Genomic DNA, 21,506 nt, shown 5'->3' with positions numbered 1-21,506 from the left:
TCCCATTTGCCTATTGATTTGGAAGTCACAGAGGGACACATGGGAATTTCCCCACGTCTCCTGGGGAAGGTGATCTGGGGCGGATGCAGAGATTTTTTTGGAGCATGGGGCTCAGTCACACAGGACCTGGAGACCTGGCGGCCCTTAGCAAGGACAGAGAACCCAAGTTGGAGGCCGAGCAGGAAGGGTCTCCTGCTGGGGCAGAGTGACCCCCACAGCATCCGCACAGCCACTAAGCAGAGGAGGAATTTGGTAGAAGAGGAGAGGGATGGACTGCTGAGGCCCACTTCCTATGTTCTTCTTTCAGGTTAAAGTGCTGTGGTTTGACAGAGTTTCCTTTCCCACTACTATGCAGGTTCTTCTTTGGGTGAGGACTTGTGTGCACCCTCAGTGCCTGCCCCATGACTTGGCAGCCAAGGCCAATTCAGATTTGGAGGACAGATGAACAATCACCTAGGAAGAATATTTTTCTTCTTTAACAATGTTGCCAATGTCTCTTTTTGAATAAGGCATCTGGCCATGACATTCTAATTACATATTGCTGCCTAACAAATCACTCCAGAGCTCAGAGGCTTTAAATCACAGTGACCCTTCATGGTTCCAGGGGTTGGTCGACTGAGACAGGCATTCTCTGTTCAGGTCTCATGTATGTTGTGGTCAAGTGGCTGTTGGGGCTGCAGTCATCTGGTAGTTTATTTATACCTCTGGGGGTTCGTGCTGGCTGTGGGCTGGGACTGACCACTAGAATTCCTGCATGTGGCTTGGGCTTCCTCCCACGATGGTGGCTGAGGTTTAAGAAAACCTGGTGAAGTTGGCCTTGGAGGTCACAGAGCTGAACTGTAAAAGGCGCCAGCCCATCCAGATTCTTCAAGGAGTGGCATATGGAGCCAGCCAAGTCAGTGCCGACATGTGGAAGGGCATGGGTGGGTAGAAGATCCTACTGGAACATCTTGGGAGGTATGACCTTCCTGGTGATATGGTGGGTGCCTAGCAATGCCATGAATCTGCCTTCAGGATGGTTTCTGCAAATATGCCTGAAACCAAACTAGTTGCTGAAATAGTTATCTAAAAATAATTTTAGGCAGAGTTCCTTTGGAAAATTGCCAAATGGGAGCTAGGATTTTATGTCAAAGTCCAGATGAATCTTCTGTCACCCTGTCATGATGCAGGTAAAATAGATGTCCACTCATTCATTCACTTATTCATTCAGTATTTTTTTAAAAAATTGAATATCCACTTGCTGCCCTGCTGAGCTGGAAACCCCATGGCCCACAGGGTCAGACACCCTCTTAGAGACTATTTACCTCCCTTCCCAGTGATTTGGAAAGCTGCTCAAAAGGCTACTTCCAAAGTGACCTGGGCCTACAGCTGGACACAGGGAGGAGAGATGCAGACTTCTGGGGGAAGGGGATGGGTGGGCCTGAGGCCTCCTCTGAGTCTCTCATCTGTTTACTATCTAGTGTGTGTGTGTGTGTGGGGGGAGCACTTGGGTGACTCACAACAGCAGCTATAATCTTATTTTGAGTGAAAATCTCAGGACTTGCTTAGAAGGCTGTTGGAAACCAGACAAATGGCCCAGACACTGGGCACATTCTGTTCAGAGTTCAGGGAGGGGTCCGGTGGTTTGGCCACAGCCCACAGGTGAGCCTCAGCTGTCCTGTGGGCAGCTGGGCCTGACCCTGTCACTGCTTAGTACTTCACCCAGAACAAAGAGATCCCAATATCAAGTCAGACTGTGCCCCTGAGGGCCTGTCCTGGGCTGGCCACAGCCATGGCCACACGGCCCTCCCCTGTAGCCCAGGCTCTGTGGACAGGCTTCATTCACTCACATAGCAAGTGCTGGATATGACTCATCATGGTGACAGCTCCGGGCTTCCAGAGGTTTGCCGCTCTTTGTGGGGAACTGGGAGGGAGGATGGCAGAGGACCTGCTCACACGCACGCCAGTTCCTCCTTTGAGCCACCTGTAAAGGTATTCATTGATTTAAAAAGGAAAATCGGCAAAAATGAATTAAATTCCTCATTGGTGCTACCTGACAGGTAAGGATGAAGCCAGGCTCGCCACCCCGAGCCAGGCCTCCCTGACCTGTTTCTGTCTCCACCTAAGCCAGCAGTCGGTGTCACTGGGGCTCTTCCTCCAAGGTCCTATCTACCTGCAGGTGTACCATGGTGACGCTAGGCCAGGATCCCCCATGACACAGGAGCAGCTGCATCCCATCTATTTCGTGATACCACTGACACGCAGAAGCCTGTTTGTGGCCTCTAAAAGTGGCCGAGTCACCGATGAAACTGCATTAATCATCCTTCTGCAGAGTCCATTGGAAGCCGACCTCTCTGCTGGGCTGGCAGACAGAGAGGAAAGTGCATGCTGACCACAGCCCCTGGGGCCTCTTCAGATGTTGGTCAGAGCCACACCACACACAGCCTGCCCCGGACAGCCCTGGACGCAAACAACTCTTACCTGTTGACCTCACCAGTGCTTGGTAGATGAACCAGTGTAGATGGAAGGGGGAAAAAAAAGGAAATACTGCAGATATTTTAAAGCACAAGTAAGGACAGAAAGAGGAAATTTACAGAATAGGCTATATTTTGAGCAAATATTGCCAAGGACTGCATTTTGTTTAAGTGTTCAGCATTCAATGACCAAAAAGTTAGTGTAATTGTATAATTTTATTTTTCAAGAAAACCACCAGATTTAGTTTTAAAGCTTCTTTGGTTTATATATATATACTTATGATACCATTTTGTAATTGAAAACTATAAACAATTCCAAATACTATCCCCCCATTTTTTTTAATAAAGGAAGGAGGTTCCACAGGACTCTTTCACATCTGATGTATAATAGTATAATTTCTGTTCCCTTCCACAGATTTCAGCTCCAAAAGGACCCTACTAAAGTCTGAGTTTTTGCAAGATTCTAGCAACCAAGCCAGTATGGCCCACAAAACACACACACTAGAAATTGAACCTGTTAATTCAATGAAACTTGTACCAGGAAGGTTTGGAACCAACTTGAATTATTGTAAAGTATAATATTTCTTGGGGTTCAAAATTATAACAGTGGGGTAGAGCAATTATACAATGTCCTTGGTCCAGTCTCACCCAGAAAACCACGCCGTTAGTCTCAGGGGCAGATCTGTGCTGTCTTTGCTCCTAACAGCCTGTATGTCCTTCTGCTCTGTAATACCACACAATTTACATTTTTCAAAAAAAACTTTTCTACATTATGAACATTGTGTTTTAATTTTAATGGATGAAAGCACAGCTGCTTTGTAGGATAATAACATCAATTCAAGGAATTTGAAGTCAGGACTCGGGCATGTGGGTGTTCTCTCTGAGGGCCTTTTGGGGGGACCCTTAGCGCCCTCTAGTGTCCAGGAGCCAAGCTGCTGGAAGGGAAGCCCCTGCAGGGCTGGCTCCCCGTAGGTAGGTGGTTGCTTCCTGAAGTTCTTGGGGCAGGATTGTTTTTGTAGCTGTAATTAAAGGACAGAGTAGTCTCCACCAGGCAAGGGCACAGTGGGGACACTGTGATTTCCCTCCTGGCTTATCACTGCCAACATGTTCAGAAAGTCTTTCCAGGTGGTGCTGAACACTGCAGCCTTTCTCCAAACTCATATCGAGATCTGCGTTGGGGTCAGATGACAACAAATTAACTTACTGTCTAGCTCCATTGCTGTTCCGTGCCTTTACTGAAATAGGATTAGGCACATCTTCACGTGGGCAAATTGGAAAGAACTAGCTACCTTGACTGATTCCCACTCTACCCTTGTCCTCCCTGCCCTGGCTGCATGGGACACGGTGCACTGTAGAGGGGGTCATTGTGATAAAGGCTACAAGACAGCCGTCCCATCCCATCCCATCCTGTGTCGTCTTGTCCCCCCGCCCCTGCCCCCATGAGGGGCTCTGAGTGCTTCATGACTTCAAATTTGGCACAAGCTTAGTCGCCTGGTGATACTTATGCGAATGTAAAGGAATTTATGGCACACATTTTCTGTCTTGGCTTTATTTCTGATTCCATTTGTGATATGAGTAAATTAGCAAATAAATCATCATACTGAGCCATGTTGAAATAAATAAAAGACCAACGTAATTCAAAAGCAGCCCTTAAGAAAAGCAGGAGCAATTATTAAATGCAGACTTCTCTGTAAATTTCCACCAGTTGAGTGGCATTAGAGTGCCATTTGTTATCTGTCTTTAGGAGATAATTTATATTTTCTTTTAAAACTAATTATAGATCAAGACAAAAGAAAATTATATGATGAAGATGGTGGCCAGTATCTTATAAGGGAGATGGACACACTCTTTAAAAAAAAAATCATTTAAACTTCTGACCAGTGATCAAAATTGATGTTCATTTCAACCACCCAAGATGACTTCTCAGGGTGGCCAATGATGTTGTCTAGCACTTGGGACAGAATCCTCTGGATCCAGGAAGGGGGCAGAGAGGCAGGGTGGCCAGATGGTCTGGGCACCCTCAGACTGTGTGCCTCCTAGAGAGACCAAGCCTCAAGGTGACCAGATGCAATCTAATGGCTGTGTCATCTGGGCTCAGACACGCCCATTTAGACGCATTTAGTTCTTCACAGATTCTATGTAGAAGCTTGATAGCAGAATCAAAAACTTTAAAGGTTGCTTTAAGCTGAACTATTGTGGCAAGAGAATTGCTCTCCTCTTGGGCTGTATTCTTTTAATTATGAGTAATACATTGACGTATTTAGGGTCTCTGATAATGGACCCAATATTCTTGCATTTGCAGAGGCGTGTGGTGTGGGCAAAGCTGACACAAACGGGAGAATGTGGGGGCTGCTTATGCAATTGTGTTTATTGAAATCATTGCTTCATTTGAGCCCATGGGGCCGACCTGATGTGGGCTTCAAAATGAAGGAAATTGCAACTCGGTGTTGAGAAGTCGAGGAATTAGTATGTGATAACAATTTCCTTGGTTTAGAGGAGTTCCAATCAAGCAAGAGACTGAAGAATATATTGACCACAGAGAAAAAGTGTTGGAACAGCAGTTATTTAAATTGTAATTGGATTGTTTCTTCATGTGCTGATGGGGGATGGCGTGCACATACATGCGTGTGTGCGCGCACGCGCGCGCACACACACACACACACACACACACACAGCTTTACCCAGTGGGGCGAGTCCTGCGGTGTGCTATGAACAGAAGGAGGGTCCTTCAGCAGTGTGCAGTGCGACCTTGAGGGCTGGGAGCGCCTTACTCTGCATTTGTTCTCAGGCAAATCCTCCTATTGATGCAGACGGAAAAGCCCCCTGAGTGATGTTGTTCCCATTGTGGGGCAGCTCCAGATGCTCGAGTCTTATCTACGATCTCAGGCATGTCCCTGGCAGAATTCCTTGGGACATCCTTCTTGCAGGCTCTTGTGAATAATCCAAACACTATGCATTTTAAGATTCATGTGTCATCTTAGGGACAATATACAGCATTTTTGTGCTATTGTTTTACTCTTAAAAGCCTGTGTTTATTTCATGGGTTGGTTCCAGGCTCTGCAGTTTCATGTTGCGGAATCCAAGCAGACTGACAGCTTCCCGAACCCCCAGGAGGGGTCTTGTCACCCCGGCTTCCTGAGTGCCCACCAGAGTTCCTGCTTGGAAGGGGCATTCCGTTGACACGAGCGGGACGGATTAGTGTGGGGTCAGTGACCACCACAGAGCACATGCCTGTATTCTGGGGCTTCTTATTAAAATTTATCAAAAAACAGTGGGTCTTGCCTTGCTGGAGGCAATTTAAAAACAACGTGCATTTTGTTACACATGGGCTAGGGTGCAACAGCTCGAGGTGTCCTGTTCTGCATGTTACACAGAACAAGCCTGCAGTTGACAGCAGCTTCCCCAAACAGAACATGCCATCTCACTTAGACATTAGAATGTAACTTTTGTTCACTATAAATGTTCTGAAAATACAGATGATTCTAAAGAGAAAGGAAGAAAAAAATGACAAAAAATTATCTACTATTAGTATTGTATGTATACACCTGCTGATATTTTTTCTTTCCTTATTCATTTTTAACATGATGGGTCTGGGCTATAATTCTCCTTCATGGCTTTTAACTCACTGGGTAGCATGTCAGAGAAGTCATAATATCAGAGCGTCCGTCTCCTACATCATTTTCCTGGACACTCTCCGTGATGATGGACATGGTATTGCAGGCCTCGTGGTATTGCAGGCCTCCACGCCAAGGACTAGGTAAGTTATGAGCCTCCACCGCCTCTTCTGTTCTCCACCACGTCACACGTCCTTGTTAGAGCTATGTTGTTCTCCTCCAGAGCCTTCGCCACTCCCCAGCTCCCTGACATCCTCCACGTGGAGAAGTTAACAAGAGCACGAAGATGAGAACTTGCAGAACTTTGAGAAAGTGGGAAGAGTTTCAGGACAAATAAACAACAGGGCTTCTTCGTTGTCGCAGTTCATTGGTAGTCTTTGGATCTTAATCCTCCTTTTATTTGGAGCAAAACACTGCAGACTTCTGAAGGGTTTGGGAGAATTCGTGGGTGATGGATGCCTGACGGATAACTGCAAGATAGAAAAGTGTAACTGATTTAGGGGCTGCTGCCCACAGCTGCTGGGTGGGCTCCCTGGTCCAGGTTGGTGTCTCCTCAAGCCAGGGTAGGACAGGATGGGCCATTTGCAGATGGCCCCCTAACTGGTGACCTTGGGGGCCACTTTCCCTAAGGAAGAGTGGGATCTGGGTGTAAAGGTAGCCAGTCGTGAGGCAGCTGGGCCCCAGGCTGAGGGTTTGGTGTCGGGTCTAGGAAGGATGAAGTTAACCATTTTCAGGTGGTTCCCCTAGGGTAACGTTCAGGAGGTGGCTTTTGCAGTGCAATGTTTGATCAATGGATTTTCCCTGTGCCACCAGGACCTGATCAAGTTGGCTTTAACTATCCCGAGACTCCCAGGTGTGGATGCTGTTCATGCCATTCTAGACACCAGGACTTGCTCTCCTAGAAGATGCTGGGAATCAAGCATTTCTTCACTGGAAATGAGAAAGATAAGGCTGGGGACATAGTTCAGTGACAGAGCGCTTGCCAGGTGAGAGGGAGGCTCTGGGTTCTATCCCAAGCACCATTTAAAAAAAAAAAAAAAGAAAGGAGAAAGGAAGATTGGATTTGCCTTTAAAAAAATTGGTTTAAAACTCATGAACCTAAAAGTCAATATTCTACGATCATTTTTTAGATTTTTATGCATTTTCAAAATTAGAATCAAACTGGCAGAATCTTTAGGAAATAAAAATTTCATCTGGTTTCTCTTTGTTGTGATCCAGGCAAACAAATTAGTCTCTAATAAAACAATATTCTCATTATTTAAAGAATAAGGACATATGTGTATATGATGCATAAATAAATAGGTAGATCACTGTGGAAGAACGGGATCTCCACAAACATGCTAGAGCTTCCGGCTGTCGAGGGCAAGCCAGGGAGGCAGGACCACGCACAGCTGCCTCCCAGGCTGCTCTGTTAGCAAAGGGGTCCTCTTGTTTAAGTTGGTGCTTGGTAAATCCTTAATGCAGCACTGCTATGGGAGACTACACGGAACACTAAACTGGTCCTCTTTAGAAGAGAACAAAAAGCAAGAAATCTTGGGGAAGCTAGAGAGGGTTTTTTTTTTTTTTTCTTTTTTCTTACTACTCCTGAATTCTAGTGGAAGCTTCCCAGATAAAACAACTCAGGACTTTGAAATTTTAGGGGAAACACAATTTTAATCGGCCTACCATCTCACTCATTGTTCAGAGATGAAAAGGGCGGAAATCAGCCTCCCTTCAACATGGAGGTGCTGAGAACTCACAGCTTCTGATTGCTACACAGAATGAGATTTCGTAGGATTTCTTCCTCAGGTCCTCAGGTTCTTACTTGTTTGCTTTTTCTTCTCTTTCCTTTCCTCTTGTCTCTCCCTTCTCTTTTCCTAATCTCCCCGTCCCTCCTCCTCCTCCTCCTGCCCTATCCTAACACAAGAGGGGGACCTGGGGTGGGGCTGAGGACATGGGAACCTTTCAGAACTAGAGAGGTGCAGGCCGGCCCGCAGCCTGAATGAAAGCAACTCCGAACCTCCACCTCTGAAGCCCAGAGTGGCCATTGACTCAGGTTCTGGTCTATTGTGCCCCTGGGTCGCCACTGAGACCACACCTCTTCACTGGTCCCACTTTTGTGTAGCTAGATCCAACACAAAATGTTGTTTCTTCCAGAGAACAAGTAATTTCCTGACAATGAGTAATTAAAGGCCTGGAATCCTCTAAGGAATGTGCGGGCTGCATGAGCTGTACTTCCTTGAGTGGAAAACAGCCGTGTGGCCCTGAACCTGCCGGGCCCGGAGCACTTAACGAGATCCTCACATGGCATCTCCTGGCAGGCCACGCTTGCCGGGCTGTTGTCCGCAGCCTTGCCGCTTGCCAGGGGACCTGCTCACAGACATTCTGAAATGTGGGCTGTATTTTCGTTGTTTGAATTTTAAATATTTGAAACCAAAACTTTGACAGGGTTATTTATTTATTTATTTTTCGTCTCTTGGTGACTTTGGGTTGAGAGCCTACATCTTTGACCCTTTACTTATTTATTTTGTGGAGCAGATCACCACTGTGTGTGTGTTTGGAAGGACAACATGAAATTAAGTAGCTCTGAAACACTTGGTTGAGGGACGGAGGATCACTTTAGCCGGCCAGTGGCCACCTAGGAATGTGAAGAGGGTCCCACCTGCAGAGTTGGCCTGCAGGGGAAACAGCTCAGGTCCTCCGTCCTACCTGAGTGGCACGTCCCGGGAGAAGTGGGCCGAGTGTCCTGGCACCCAGATGGAGGGTGCCCTCCCCATGTGAAGCCATGCGGAGTCCTACCACATCTGTATCCTGCCTGGGTCCTGGTGCAGCGTGTCACATGGAGCCATGCCGGTCACACCTGCTGTGGCAGGCTCAGTCCCAGGCAATTGATGTCTTTTTTTTTTTTTTAATTAAAAAAAAAAATCTCCTGGCTGCATATCATCAAGAAAAACAACATTGTTTTCAGGGTCTCTTATCTCTCCACTCCCAAATATCCTGTTTCTTCGGGCTGGGCGGCCAGGACCAATAGAAACCTCTTCCTGCCATTGGCTGACTTCATTTCCCAGACTTAGCACAATCTCATCCGCTCTAAACAACCTCATCAAAACTACTTTCTGGTCAGAGAGAAGCAATAATTATTATTAACATTTATTAACGATCAATAAACTTGATTGCATTATGGCCAGCACTATCAAGGTAAGAGAGGGTCTTCCTTTTCGTTTGACAGAATCTTGTTCTTCTTGCGCTTTCTCTGGTTTCCTTTATCAGGGTAGATAAGTTAGGGTTGGGCAACACCCCCCCCTACCACAATAGAGGACAACAAGATTTCCTCTGCACTGCCTAGTAAATTTCCTTTTTCCTACTCCAACCATCCGCAAGGCTTAAAAACTTCAAACTCAGAAAAAAATTGGGGTTTCTAAATTCACTGTTGAGTGCTGTGGGTGACTTTTGCAAAGCTTTTTGGAGCGCTTCAGAATTTTTAGATTCTTTCTTGATTCCTCGCGGTGCCTGGTGGTGGTTCCGACTCCGGGCAAGAGTCGCCGAGGTTGGAGGGCAGGGGCAAAGGAAGAGATGGGCTTGACAGAGTTGAACTTTTGGAAGCTCTTCAGGGACTCCTTAGCCCCAGGCATGCCAGCCAGTCCCCGTGGAAACGAAGAGATGCTCAGCAGGTGGCTGTGGGTAATGGGACACGCTGGTGTTGGCTTGGTTGGTGGGACCTCCGTGCCGAGGAGGCCAAGCGTTCCTTGGTGGTGGTAACTGGGTTTGTTGGGGACGTGTTTATGGTTAATAAAATTCCTACCCCTCTGTGCACTGTAAGATTTCTTCGGAGAGATGTTGGGTTTGTGGGGGTTGGGAAGCAAGGGGCTGCAGGTTCTCTGTGCTCTGGGTGTTTGGTCAGAAGTGTTTTCTTGCAGTGTTTCAGTGGATGGCATGTAGAGTTTAACTGGGAGCTAGACCCAGGTCAGTGGAAACCTGATGTGGTTCAACTCCTGGAAATGAAGTCAATGCAGTGCTTAGTGCCAGCGGCCAAGTCTGCGAGGCAGTGGGTCTGCTGGGGCATTTTCCAGACGCCAGGCCTTGGTGACATTTGTAGAAATGAGAAAAATCAGCAGCACCAGCAGATAAAGCAGGGAGACGAGGAACAGGGGCCCGCCCTGAGCTCTGCGGGGAGAGGTGAGGAGCCGCGGGCCGTGTCCGCGCAAGGTGTCGGTTGGCTGGAGAGCTCGTGGACATGGACGCTGGCCTGGAGTTGGGCCGAGGGGTTTCCCAGAGTCCTCTTGGCTTGGTGTTTTTGTTGTTTGAAATGTTTGTTCTGGAGACTTGCTTGACACACACCCTATAAACTGTGTTTCAGGAGCTCTATTCCGTTTTATTACTCAAGTGTGTTCAATAATTTATCACTAAATTCATGTACCAAAGACTTTCTCGCCTTACAGAGATTTTTCTTCTATTGGAAATCAGTTATCACCAAAAAGAATTTTAAAGCTGGAGGTCTGAGGTGCTTCATCTTCAGTGAAACTTCAGTAGAAACTGCTTGATTTTGTGGCCCAAAATGCTACCCTTTTGGTTTTTATTTTTACTCTTAATTACAGCCATACTTCATAACAATCACATCAAATGTTTCGGTGTAAATCTTAAGTAGCTTGAGTAGAAGCCTCTATGTTCCCCTCCATCAGTGCATTAAAAGGGACAGAAATAACTGACCATCCTTTAGGAGAGGGGACACTTTGAAAACTGCACGGATGTGTTTGAGTGTTCAATTTAGAGTAAATTTTGACAAAGACATGAAGTTGTTTTGGAAGTTTGAATGCTTTATGATTCTCAGAATAAGTCTTGGGAAATAGTTCACGCTCCTATTTAATATTGATTTACTATTTTATTACACTCAATGCATGTGTAGTGTGTCTCTTAAGTGAACCTTTAAAAAGTGACCTAAAAGCCCTTGGTTAAAAGCCTCTCTTCACAGGTAACTCCCAGAGGACTTGCCTCTGTGAGGCCTCCTGGGCAAGGTCAAGAGATGAGTTTTCAGCCCTGTTTACAGAGTGGAGAAAGGAGGTCTGGAGTCCTGGACTGCAGTGTTACTTACGTTAGTGCAAAGCTCCAATTAGCACAGGGAAAATTACCACTGCGGTGGAATTAGGAAACAGCCCCCGACACAGGCTCTTCCAGTCTTCTGGTGTGCGCACTGTTTTGGGTCGTTCTAGTAAATAAATCCATTAGCTGGTCAGGTGTCAGGCCCTGGGAATGTGTAAGGTTGGTACTCTGCATCTGGGTGGGATTTGTTTTCTTCACTGACATTTATAAAATCCCGTGAGGCACTTGGAAGAGGGAAAAAGTATTTGGCCCAGTCTTTGTGATTCCCATCATTCTCCCTTGGTGACTTGAGATTGGGAACAAAATATCTCAATTGGAAGAAGTGAAGGAACTTAGGAAGTTATGTTTATCTTTTTAAGGGTCCTTGGGTTTTAGGAAGAGACCCAGAGTTCTAGGGGAATTGCGGGCGAGCGACGGGGCTCATGCCTGTGTGCAGGCTGCTCACTCTTAGCCTTCGGGGCTCCCCTGGCCTCTGGTGCTGGACACCACCTGTCCCACCTTCACCACAGACCAGCTCTGTGTTTGCTTGCAGATTCTGGGAGACCTGCTCCTCTCCCCGTGATTCCGTGAGGTTCACTTTGGGGGGTTCATCCCACCCCCAGCCTTCCCTGATACTGATTACCATTTAGGAAGTCTGGTGAAATCAGGAGCCCGACTCAGAAGAGTGCTTTTAAACACATCAAAGAAAATACTCAGAATACAATGGAAATCTCTTTTTATCCGTGGGTCCCCCGTGGGGGTCAGGAACCCCAGGTTGCAGCCCTGATCCTAGAGTTGAATCTTTAAAATGGGATCTGGGGGGGGTGCCCTTGTCACACAGGCCCAGCATGACTGGTGAGAGCAATGTTAGAGGAGAATCAGGCAGGATGTGGAAGCCACCGAGAGGCTTGCCCAAGGCCGAGGGACGGGGGCTCCGTGCCTGCTTCAGTGACTCCTAGAGAAAGGCGTTCGTTGAATCCACAGGGTTGGGAAGTTTGACGATGAAACATGAAGTGAAGGGAAATTAGTTTTATTAATTTGAAAACATCCAGCCAACTTTCTCGATGTCACACTGTGCACACAGCAGGCACCCAGAATAGCGCCACCCACATGAAGGAAGCTCATTAACATGGAGGGTGACAGGAAGGAGGGAATGTCCTCCTAGGATTCTGGTGGACGTGACTCAGGGTCTCAATAGCAATAAGCGTATATCTTCCACCCACCTGTTGGCTTGAAGGGATGTGACAGATTTTATTCCTTGGTACTCTGTGGGATTCGGTGATAGTGGAAAAAATGACAGTGCCAAGTGCTGTTGTCCTGCTGTGTAGATGTCACATCCCAGGGCTGGTCCTCATCTCCTGCTCTTGCCTAAACGTGCACTGATAGACTATCATGTTAAAATGACTTGCTGTTGGTCCCTGGGCTGCTCCTGACCCCAGGCTGCCCTCTGTGGACACAGCTCACTTCCGCAGGCTCTCTGCTGGGCACATACCTGTGCACAAGGGTACTCAGCCACCCTTGGGGGCAGAAGTGGGAAATCCAGGGCCTGAGGACCCTGGTCTCATTTAGTGCACCATAGGTCTGCTACTCTCTTAGAGAATGTTCCAAAATGGACCCATTTCTTCATTATCTACATCTTTTTTTAAAATTTTTATTTTTTTTAAAGTGTTAGTTCAATTACATTTTTGTTTTGCAAACAGACCTTTATTTAAGGGGGGGAAAGCCCACAAACACGCATACACACACTTATGTCTCTTAAAAAAGCATACCTAAGAATGAAATCAAATTTTTAAAAACAACCATTTCTGACATCTTCAGGAAAATCATTTCTTTGTATTGAGCACTCTGTGGTAAGTGGGGCCCAAGGCAGGACGGGTGGCTTGGGAGCTGGCAGGAAATTGAACAGCTGATGCTCAGGAGAATCAGATAGAAGAGGCCCCGGAGGCCAGACCTGAAAGCTTTCTGACAATTGATCTCAGTGAAGGCATTTTAGAGGAGGGTCTCTGGGCCTTGCCCGGCTGGCTGGCACACTCCGCTCTGTGGGACCTCTTCTTTAGAGCTGGGGACATCTTAAACGCTGTAGGAGCTGCCACCACCCTCCTCCTATCCTGACAGGATGGGGGAGAGCTGTCCCCTGCCCTGCCCCAGGGAGTGTGCCACAGCACCCCTGAAAGTCGATATCTTACTTGATATGGCCACAGACACACCTGCACTTGAATCCTCATTCATCTTGAGCCCCTGGGCAAGGTCCCTGACCTGTCTGAACTCAGTGTCCTCATCTGCAAAATGGAATGGCAGTGACTGTCCTGTCTTGTGCTGTGCGGGCTAATGTCTGTCATGCCTCTGTTTGGTGCTCAGTAAATGGAAGATGCCATCAGAAAACCCAGGGGATGTAGCCCTGCCAGTATGTCACCTTGTCCCTCTGTCCCTTTTCTTAATTCCGTGCCTGCTTTCCTTGTGTCCTGATGCTTCTTCAGGGACAGAGAGTAACAGGGTTGGGTCATTCTATGAGCCACTGCAGTGTCCTCCCACGTCTGCAGCAGGCACATGAGTCTGGGTGGCAATGAGTCTGGGCAGGGCAGGAGGAGAGAGCCGACCAGGTCCTCCAATGGAGGTGCACTGGGGCAGATGTCCAGCACTGGACAGAGGAGTGTCCAGGTAGTCACTCAGGTGGTGCTGGTCAGCCACCACCTTCAGAGGCTTCCTCTTGCTCTGATTTTTTTTTGCTCTGTTTGTGCAGAGAGGCCAGAGGCCTGCCGTGACATTGTGCTCCTGGTGAGTGCAGGAAGAGGGACCCTGGAACGTCTCCATGGTCCTATTTTCTTGTTAATTTTGAAAAAAATGCATCCTGTTGCTTTATGCAAACTTCCAACACGAAGCCTTCTCATTGTTGAGATGATGAGAAACAATCAACCTAAATTGCCCCAGATCCAACGAGCAGAGAAAACGATGGTTGACACTTGGTGTGTCTTTGCTGCCTGCACCTGTCTGATTTGCTTCTTCCTTTTAACTCTGCTTTACAGACATTTCTCCAAATCTTGGAAGGGTTTTGATAGGCAGAATTTTATGTCAGGGAGAGAGCAGGAGAGCCGGACATCTAAAAGGAGTATCAAAATTTTTATGACCATATCCTGCTGCAGGAAATAGTCCTGTTTTCAAATTTTCACTAATCATATTGCAATGTACCCTCTCTTCGATTTTCAAAAATTTATTTTGTTAGTATTGGTGCTTAGAAAAGAAACTATTGGGCCAAGAAGTATACATCTCTTTAATCTTTGCCAGATTCACGTATTTGCTGATTTCAAGATTATTTGCCAGTTCACTTCCTAGAAGGATTGTACCGATTCCCACTTTCTCTAGCTGTACGTCCAGTTCCACTGCACCCAGAACAACCCCGAGTGTTTTATTCTTTGCATCTTGTTCATTCTGGCAGGCAAGGATAGAAACTGGTTTCTATTTCTTTAACTTTACTGTTCTTACTGTTAATTTTACTTTCTTCTTCCTGTAGACCTGTTTCAACTAGTGGTCCACTGTGTCCTCCAATTTTGTTTCTATTTGTACTTTTGTTCCCTGTTTGATCCAGTTTGCTTTCCATCTATTCCTCAAGTGTAAGATCAGCTTATTCTGTCCACTCTCTGACCCTCATTTTCTTTCCCGCCCTCCTCCTGCCAGCCTCACTTCATTTGGGAGCGTGAACACTTTCTGATCCCCACTGAAGTCCCAGGGACCTCCTCTCCAGAGGCATCCGTCCACTGTGTCTGGCTTCAGCAGGCCAGCTGTGGGTGTTCAGTAAGCATTAAATAAGTATTTACTGGAAAACATTAATGTTAGTTAAAATTCTCTGAAGTCATAAAGAGGAAGTTAAAGAGATCAGAGTAATACAATTGTGAATTTCAAATAGAATTCTCATTTCTTTAGAGAGAGTTCTTCTCATAAGTTAGAACAAACTAGGCTGAAACGAATATTTTAAAGAGCGTAAAACTGCTATCAAAGGAAGCTTAGCATCCTGCATCCTGACTTCGTCGACCAGGTTGGAGTTCTCCGGGTGCTGCCTGCTGGTGCCGGGCTCTCCTGCTCTCTCCCGGATTCTTGCAGCCCCTGGGTGCTGAGGACGGAGGGCTAGAGAGGCTGGGGACCCAGGTGTCTCTGTCTCCTCTCCGTGCCATCCTGACCTCCTTGTCCCCGTTTTCCCCTCTGACCCAGGTATTAAATTCCTGCTGAGACTCGCTGCATTAAGAGACAGGGCAAGGCGATCCAAAACTGGGGAGTGACAGTCCTTCCAGCTGGCTCCTTTATGTTGTCTATTCCTGCATGAAAAGTTCCGCAGGGCAGCAGTTATTTTACTCTTGGTGACCAGGCAAAATAAAGTGCTGGAAAATTCAGGAGCAAAAATTCTAGTACTCAATTCTACATGTGGTCGGTGATAAGCATTCTTTCCATATTTGGCAATATCCAGAGGGCAGCGGCTCCTGATGCCAGATCAGCTGCGACATACATGTCCTCACCCCAAGAGGCCACTTCCGCGCTCCCGTCTTGGGGCGTCAGGAGCAGCGAGGCAGGTCGGAGTTTTCCGCAAGGCCTCCCCGTGTGTCTCCTTGGGGCTGGGAGGAACCCAGCATCTGCTGTGCTGCGCAGATAAGTGCTGAGACATTTAGAAAAGAAATGCTAAGGCCAAGCAAAGTGATTTATTTTTTAAAGTGCCCTGGCAGAACCCAATCATAACATGAACATCGGGGCCCTTACTTCAAACACTTCTGTGGAAAACAAAGCATGTCAAATTCTGGAAAATGTGATACAGAACAGTGTGCAGAGATCCCGCACTTGCAAATGTAATACACTGGCTCTTCAATCCTTCCGCCTCCATCTCTCTTGCCATCTTGAAATTAGCATCTAGCAAATAGTGCATGTGCTTTATTATTATTATTTTTAAAAATTAAATAAGCAAACATTGCTTCAGGGGCAGCACACAAGAGAGGACCCCTTTACACCTGCACATTCACTTTTCACCCCAGGCCATTAATTTGAGGTTCATCAGCCAACAGCAAATTTCTCAGCCCCCTCCGCTTGGGTCCCACTGGCTCTTATTTTTTAAAACTGACAGTGGCCACGTGAAGCAAAGCTCACCTTTGAGGAAGAGGGAACTGTTGAAACGATACTTTGGAATTTGTCAACGTATTACTCTGTGTCTCAATTTGAGGTAGATTTCTCAAGACATTGCTCCAAGTTGAAAAAGAAAAAAAAAAAAAAAAAAGGAGAGAGTGTGTGGTTTTTCGTCGCGTAGTGCACTTTGGTTACCTGACCCTCCGAGGGACATCAAAATCCTGAAAGCTAAATAGGGAGAGCATGGCCCTCGTTTATCTTTTGCCCAGAGGGGCACTTGATACTCTATTTCTTGGTGGCTCCCTTAAAATAGCCTCTGTGGGAAAGGATTGCTCTTATCTTCCCTGCAGGGGGCGGGAGGCACAGATGGCTGCTGACAGGTCAGGGAAGAGGCCAGCCTGGGAGAGGTGGCCTGTCACTGTGGGACTGCCGCCGAAATCGGTCCCTCCCAGGACCTGGTTCCTTCACAGAGAGGAGCTGGGCTGGTGGGCCCTCTCCTTTCTGACCTTCCATGTGGCTGCCCCAGGGTGGTTCATGGCAAGGTCACCGGTGGGACCTCAGAAGTGGGGACGGCCCTGTGTTGGAGCCGCTCCTGGCCCCTTCCTGGTTAGTGAGTTCCAGCCTCACAGCTGGAACAGAGGGCTCGGGTCCCAGCTCTGGTGTTATGTGAGTGCACCAAGGTGAAGCTCTGGAAACCACAGTCAGCACCCAGGAGCCCCTCAGTCAATGCCAGCCAAGTGTTACCATCCACTCAGGTCCAGTGTTCCTTCTGGGACGCAGTCAGGAAACCCATAAAGGCTTTTAATTTTTATATTTTTTTCTTTCCTTTTTTGTTCAATTGCCACAACGGTTTTGCAAATTCAGTTTTTTCCCAAGGAGCCAATGTGTCCGTTTTCCTTGGACTAACATGTTCTTTTCTCTGTATTATGAAATAAAAGCTCCGATGGAAACAGTGAGTTCCCAATTATTCAGAAGCACTTTGTGGGCATTGGAGAGGACTCAGCTCAGTGTTGGAAGTGCCTGTGTTGAGTTCCCCTGGCCTGGGAGGACACCTGCAGAGCCCTGTCCCCTGGGCTTCCCTCTCTCCTCCTTATTCTCCTTCCCTCCTCTTTCACACACTTGGCAATTGCTGGCAGCCCGATGGCAGGTTTGCAAAGCAGGCAGACGGTGATGGGAAGTGACCCTCCTGGAGCATCTCTGTACCCAGAGCCCTTGCTGGACCTGTTCTGTCCTCACAGCTGCTCCTCCCTCCCAGACACTCAGTCACTTCTCTCCTTCTGGGAAACCTGGGGCAGTGCAGGTTTGCAGACTTTTGATCCAGAATAAAGAGATAAAAAGAAGGTGCCCGGAGAGTTGGCCTGGGCCAGAGGAGGGTCTTCAGCACATTCTCATTCTCATTCTGACATTCCACTTCATCTCATCTGAACTCCTAGAACTGGATGCATCTTTATGTTCACATACAAATTAAGAAGACTTCCCACAGACAAAATTAAATGACTTTCTGAATTGTTCATTCCACCAGTGAAGTTATAAAGGACAGTTTTCGTTGACTTTACCCCTTTTTAGCCAAAGAATATGATCTCAGTTTAGCCTGTGTTAGGCTTAGTAAAGAAGTAAAATTTCTTTTGCTACGAAAGAAATTTCCTTTGTTTCTCGTACACCCCTGAGAGGACCCCCTCAGTCCTCTCCAAGTGTGTCCCTCCGACTCTCTCACTGTTGGAAGCACAGGCGTGTGGCCACCAGTTTTGATAAGAAGCTGGTTATGAAATAAGCACAAATGTAATTTTTTAAAGCCTTGTTCTCTGGAGATGGAAAACATCTTTTTTTAGATCACATGTTTACTGCTTTGGTAAACAGTAAAATGCTGCTGCAGCAATTACCTTGAGGATGAAGGTTTGTAGACAGATCCTTCCTGCGTTCACTTCCTACTCAGATAGCAAGCCCAGCGCAGGCGCGCCCTGCAGGAAGGGCTCCCGTGGACACTTCCTCTCCGCCACTGTGTGGCTCATTCCTTATTCGTTATCTCTTCTCCAAGGGGAATAAACCTGTCACTCTAGGTTTTCTGGGGAGAATTCCCTGCCTTGAAAGAGGTAAAGAATCGAAGTTTTAAACTAACGATCTTTGTCCTCGTCTCGTTCTTGGTGTCTGCTGGTGGTGGAGGAGACTAGCCCTGTCTGTAATGGTGTGTCCTGTGGGTACCTCAGTCCCTTCTGAATCCCGGATGACAATGCATGAGTCTAAGAGTTCTCCTTGAGATCCGATTAATGACTTTTCCCAAGGGCTGCTTTGTTTAAAGGCATTTTGAGTTTTGCTTTCTTTACTCAAACAGAGATCACCAGATTTGGGTACAAAAATTTCAGCTCGTATTTTGTTCTCTGTGCTGAGTTTACACCAGTTATTAAATTCCAAGGAATGCATTGTTTAGGCCCTTTGAACCAAAGCAAATAAAACCACAAGGTACCAACACTAAACAATAGGGGATCATCAATTACCCCTCTACAGGATATGTCCTTGCCGACCAGACCCTTTGTAGGGGGAAGAATATCTCAAGACAACAAACTATAACAATGAACAATAAACTGAACAAAATAAATAGCACCTGAGAGGCCCTCCACTCAAGCACTGGCAGAACACCAAAGAATGATGTTTATGCATGGAAACGTACAGCTCCACCCAGGTCTCCTGCAGAGAGACCCACAATAATCAGAAAACCAGCCAACGCTCGTTCCTGGGTCACATCACGGTGAAGCATCTCCACTGGAGAGCAGAAGGCACCTGGGAGTCTTGGATTGCAACAGAGCAGACAATGGCCAGTGGAGCCTTCTCCCTGGGGAGCACAGTCAATGCGGGACGGTGGCTGCCAGGTACAGAGCAGAGGAAGGTTGCCCTGAGCAGCTGCAGACACAGGGAGATGATATAGTCAGTGTCTCAAGAGGGGGAAGATATGTTAACATACTCTAGTGATTTTTATCTACATAATCACCCAATCTGTTTATTTGTATTTGAAATAAAATCACCCAAAGAGAGATTTTCCTTTAGAGAATCATTTGATGATATATGTTTGCTTGTCTCATTGGTAGACAGGCCCGTCAAATGCCTAGCCTCCTGTCGGAATGAGGCCTGCTTTCTTCCTTGACATTTAGTGTGCCTCTCTGTCACCTGGTAGTGACACTCTGCGGGCATCTCCCAGTACCCCCCTGCACACCACGCGATGCCTCTGCTGCTTCTGCTCCTTTGCAAAATGCCTTCCTCGGTTCCTGTGTCTGTGTGGGCCCAGGGCCACCCGAATCTCAGCCCTGTGATGCTCGTGCGGCCAGATGGCACACAGATGGTCTCTGAGGCCTGCTGGGGCAGCCTACCCCTTGGCATCTTCTCTGAAAACCACGCCTGCCGGCCAAGGATTGCTTTTTGTTTGTCTTGTTTGCTTTGACCTGGAGTAAACAGATTCAACAGACCCACCGAATGGTATATGTTTGATACAACAATAACAAAAACTTTCTTCTTTTTTCCTTTTTTCAAAAACAATTATTATAGAAATTTAGAAACTACATATTTAGAAAATTAAGTGATTGATTGATTCAACTGATGTCACAGGAATTGGTTAATTTTTTAAAGTAATTGATATTACAGCATCAAAGTCTGTTAGCACTTGATTGTTTTGGAGTTTTTGAAATCTTTCCTCCATTTTTCTCAGATAGAGTCTTTAAATGAAATTGGAGAAATTAAATTCATTTTCAGTAGTCATTTCCCACTCACTTCCTTTTATCTAGAATAGAAAGTCTTCTGAGGTTCCTGTGGTCTCCCAGATCTCCTATGCAGTGCTTAGGATCAGGTCCCTTCCCGAGGACCCGCTTCCTGGGGATGGAGCGTCTCAGGTCATCCCCGTCTGCTGCTCCCTTTCCTCGTCTAGAGGGTGGATCCCATGACGATGGTGCTGTGGTGGAGGGGGAAGCTGCTCGGCCTGTCTGCGCGTCGAGCTGTGGTGTGCCTGTGGGAGCCGGGCTGGCTGCCAGGAGCCCTGAGGTGTCATTTACCTTCCTGGGTCCCCACATCCTTGCTTTTCTTCCTGGATTGTCTTACCTCTGGAAAGGAATCTCCGTAGGCGCTGGGATCTGCAGCTCCTTTGCAAGGGCTGAAAGTATTTCTCTGGGTGCTGTTGGCGTCCTTCTCACTCTGTTCCTCTGAGGGTCCTAGAGACAACACAGTGTAGTCACGATCGTGGGACCATCTAGTGGCTCAAGCAGCATGTGACCAAACTTTCAGCAGCTCAGCCCGATTTTCTGGAACCCAGAAAAACCAATGTTTTGATGATTCAGAGGAAATCAAGGTAGAGACTGAGCTGTCTCCTGTCCCCTCCCATGGGGAGGGCCATGAGTGGTCTTGGAGTTAAGGGATTGAGGGTGCTTTCCAGCCACCTCCTAGAGCTGGCATGTTCTTTAGAGGAGAGGAGTGGGTATCTCCTGGTCACCATCCTGCTGGGCGTTGCTGTGATTTATCTAGGCACCTCAGTCCAGTCCAGCAACTCTGCGCCTTCAGTTGCCTGGCTTGTGTCACAGGATCTTTGACTGATGCTGATCTGGCCTGGCGACGAGCAGATCCTTAGTCTCATGGGTGAAGGAACACCTGCCGGAGGAGGAACACGGGTGGTGCCCTGTGCGGTCTCACACAGAATTGGCTTTTTGTACCAAGGCAAATGGAGTCCATTTAAGGTTTTTTCCCAGATGGGTGAACAATTGTTATGTACCTTTATTTTAATAAATCCATACTTTCCCCCCAAAACTGTTTCGAACTGTGACTTTTGTTATTTATTTTTTTATTTTGAGTACCAGGATTTAATTCAGGGGCACTCAGCCACTGAGCCACATCCCCAGCCCTATTTTGTATTTTATTTAGAGACAGGAGCTCGGTGAGTTGCTTAGCTCCTCACTGTTGCTAAGGCTGCCTTTGAACTTGCAATTCTCTTGCCTCAGCCTCCTCGGCCTCTGGGATTACAGGCACATGCTACTGTGCCCGGGTTTATCATTTTTTAAAAAACTTTTTTGTGTATGTTTAAGTTGCATGACATGAGTTTTGATATGTGTGTGTATATGGACACACACACAGATACATAGAGTTATATATAAAGTTATTATACTCAAAGAGATGAACACCTCTATTATCTCCCAGGGTGACCCATTTCCTGAGTGCGTGTGTCAGGAGCACCTGGAAGCTACCCCTGAACAAGGTTCCTGACTATGATCACTAAGGGTCATCCCCCTGTTGTACCTTAGACTTCCAGATTGAT

At 47.0% G+C, this 21,506-nt stretch overlaps 1 protein-coding gene and 1 long non-coding RNA gene across 8 annotated transcripts in view; both read left to right on the top strand.

The window, feature by feature from the left end:
• Positions 1-21,506, top strand: part of Erg (ETS transcription factor ERG) — a 155,144-nt gene that overhangs the window by 46,769 nt on the left and 86,869 nt on the right. For 2 of the 7 annotated variants that reach the window (XM_015478777.2, XM_048803680.1), the window contains exon 1: positions 9,093-9,244. The exons of 4 other annotated variants lie outside the window; for them this stretch is intronic. In XM_015478777.2, coding sequence (XP_015334263.1) covers positions 9,227-9,244 — 18 coding nt within the window. In that variant the 5' untranslated portion in view covers positions 9,093-9,226. Of the gene's footprint in view, positions 1-9,092; positions 9,245-9,267; positions 9,718-21,506 lie in introns of those variants that run through there. One more of the 7 variants, XM_048803684.1, reaches the window with a different exon arrangement.
• Positions 9,716-21,001, top strand: LOC125616961. Its single transcript, XR_007347777.1, has 2 exons — positions 9,716-20,549; positions 20,723-21,001. It is a non-coding gene; the product is annotated as an uncharacterized LOC125616961 (long non-coding RNA).

Source organism: Marmota marmota, unplaced genomic scaffold (genome assembly GCF_001458135.2).
Source record: "Marmota marmota marmota unplaced genomic scaffold, marMar, whole genome shotgun sequence".
NCBI classification, from domain to species: Eukaryota; Metazoa; Chordata; class Mammalia; order Rodentia; family Sciuridae; genus Marmota; species Marmota marmota.
Note: the sequence above shows the minus strand (reverse complement) of the source record. Positions and strands in the feature narration are given on the sequence as shown.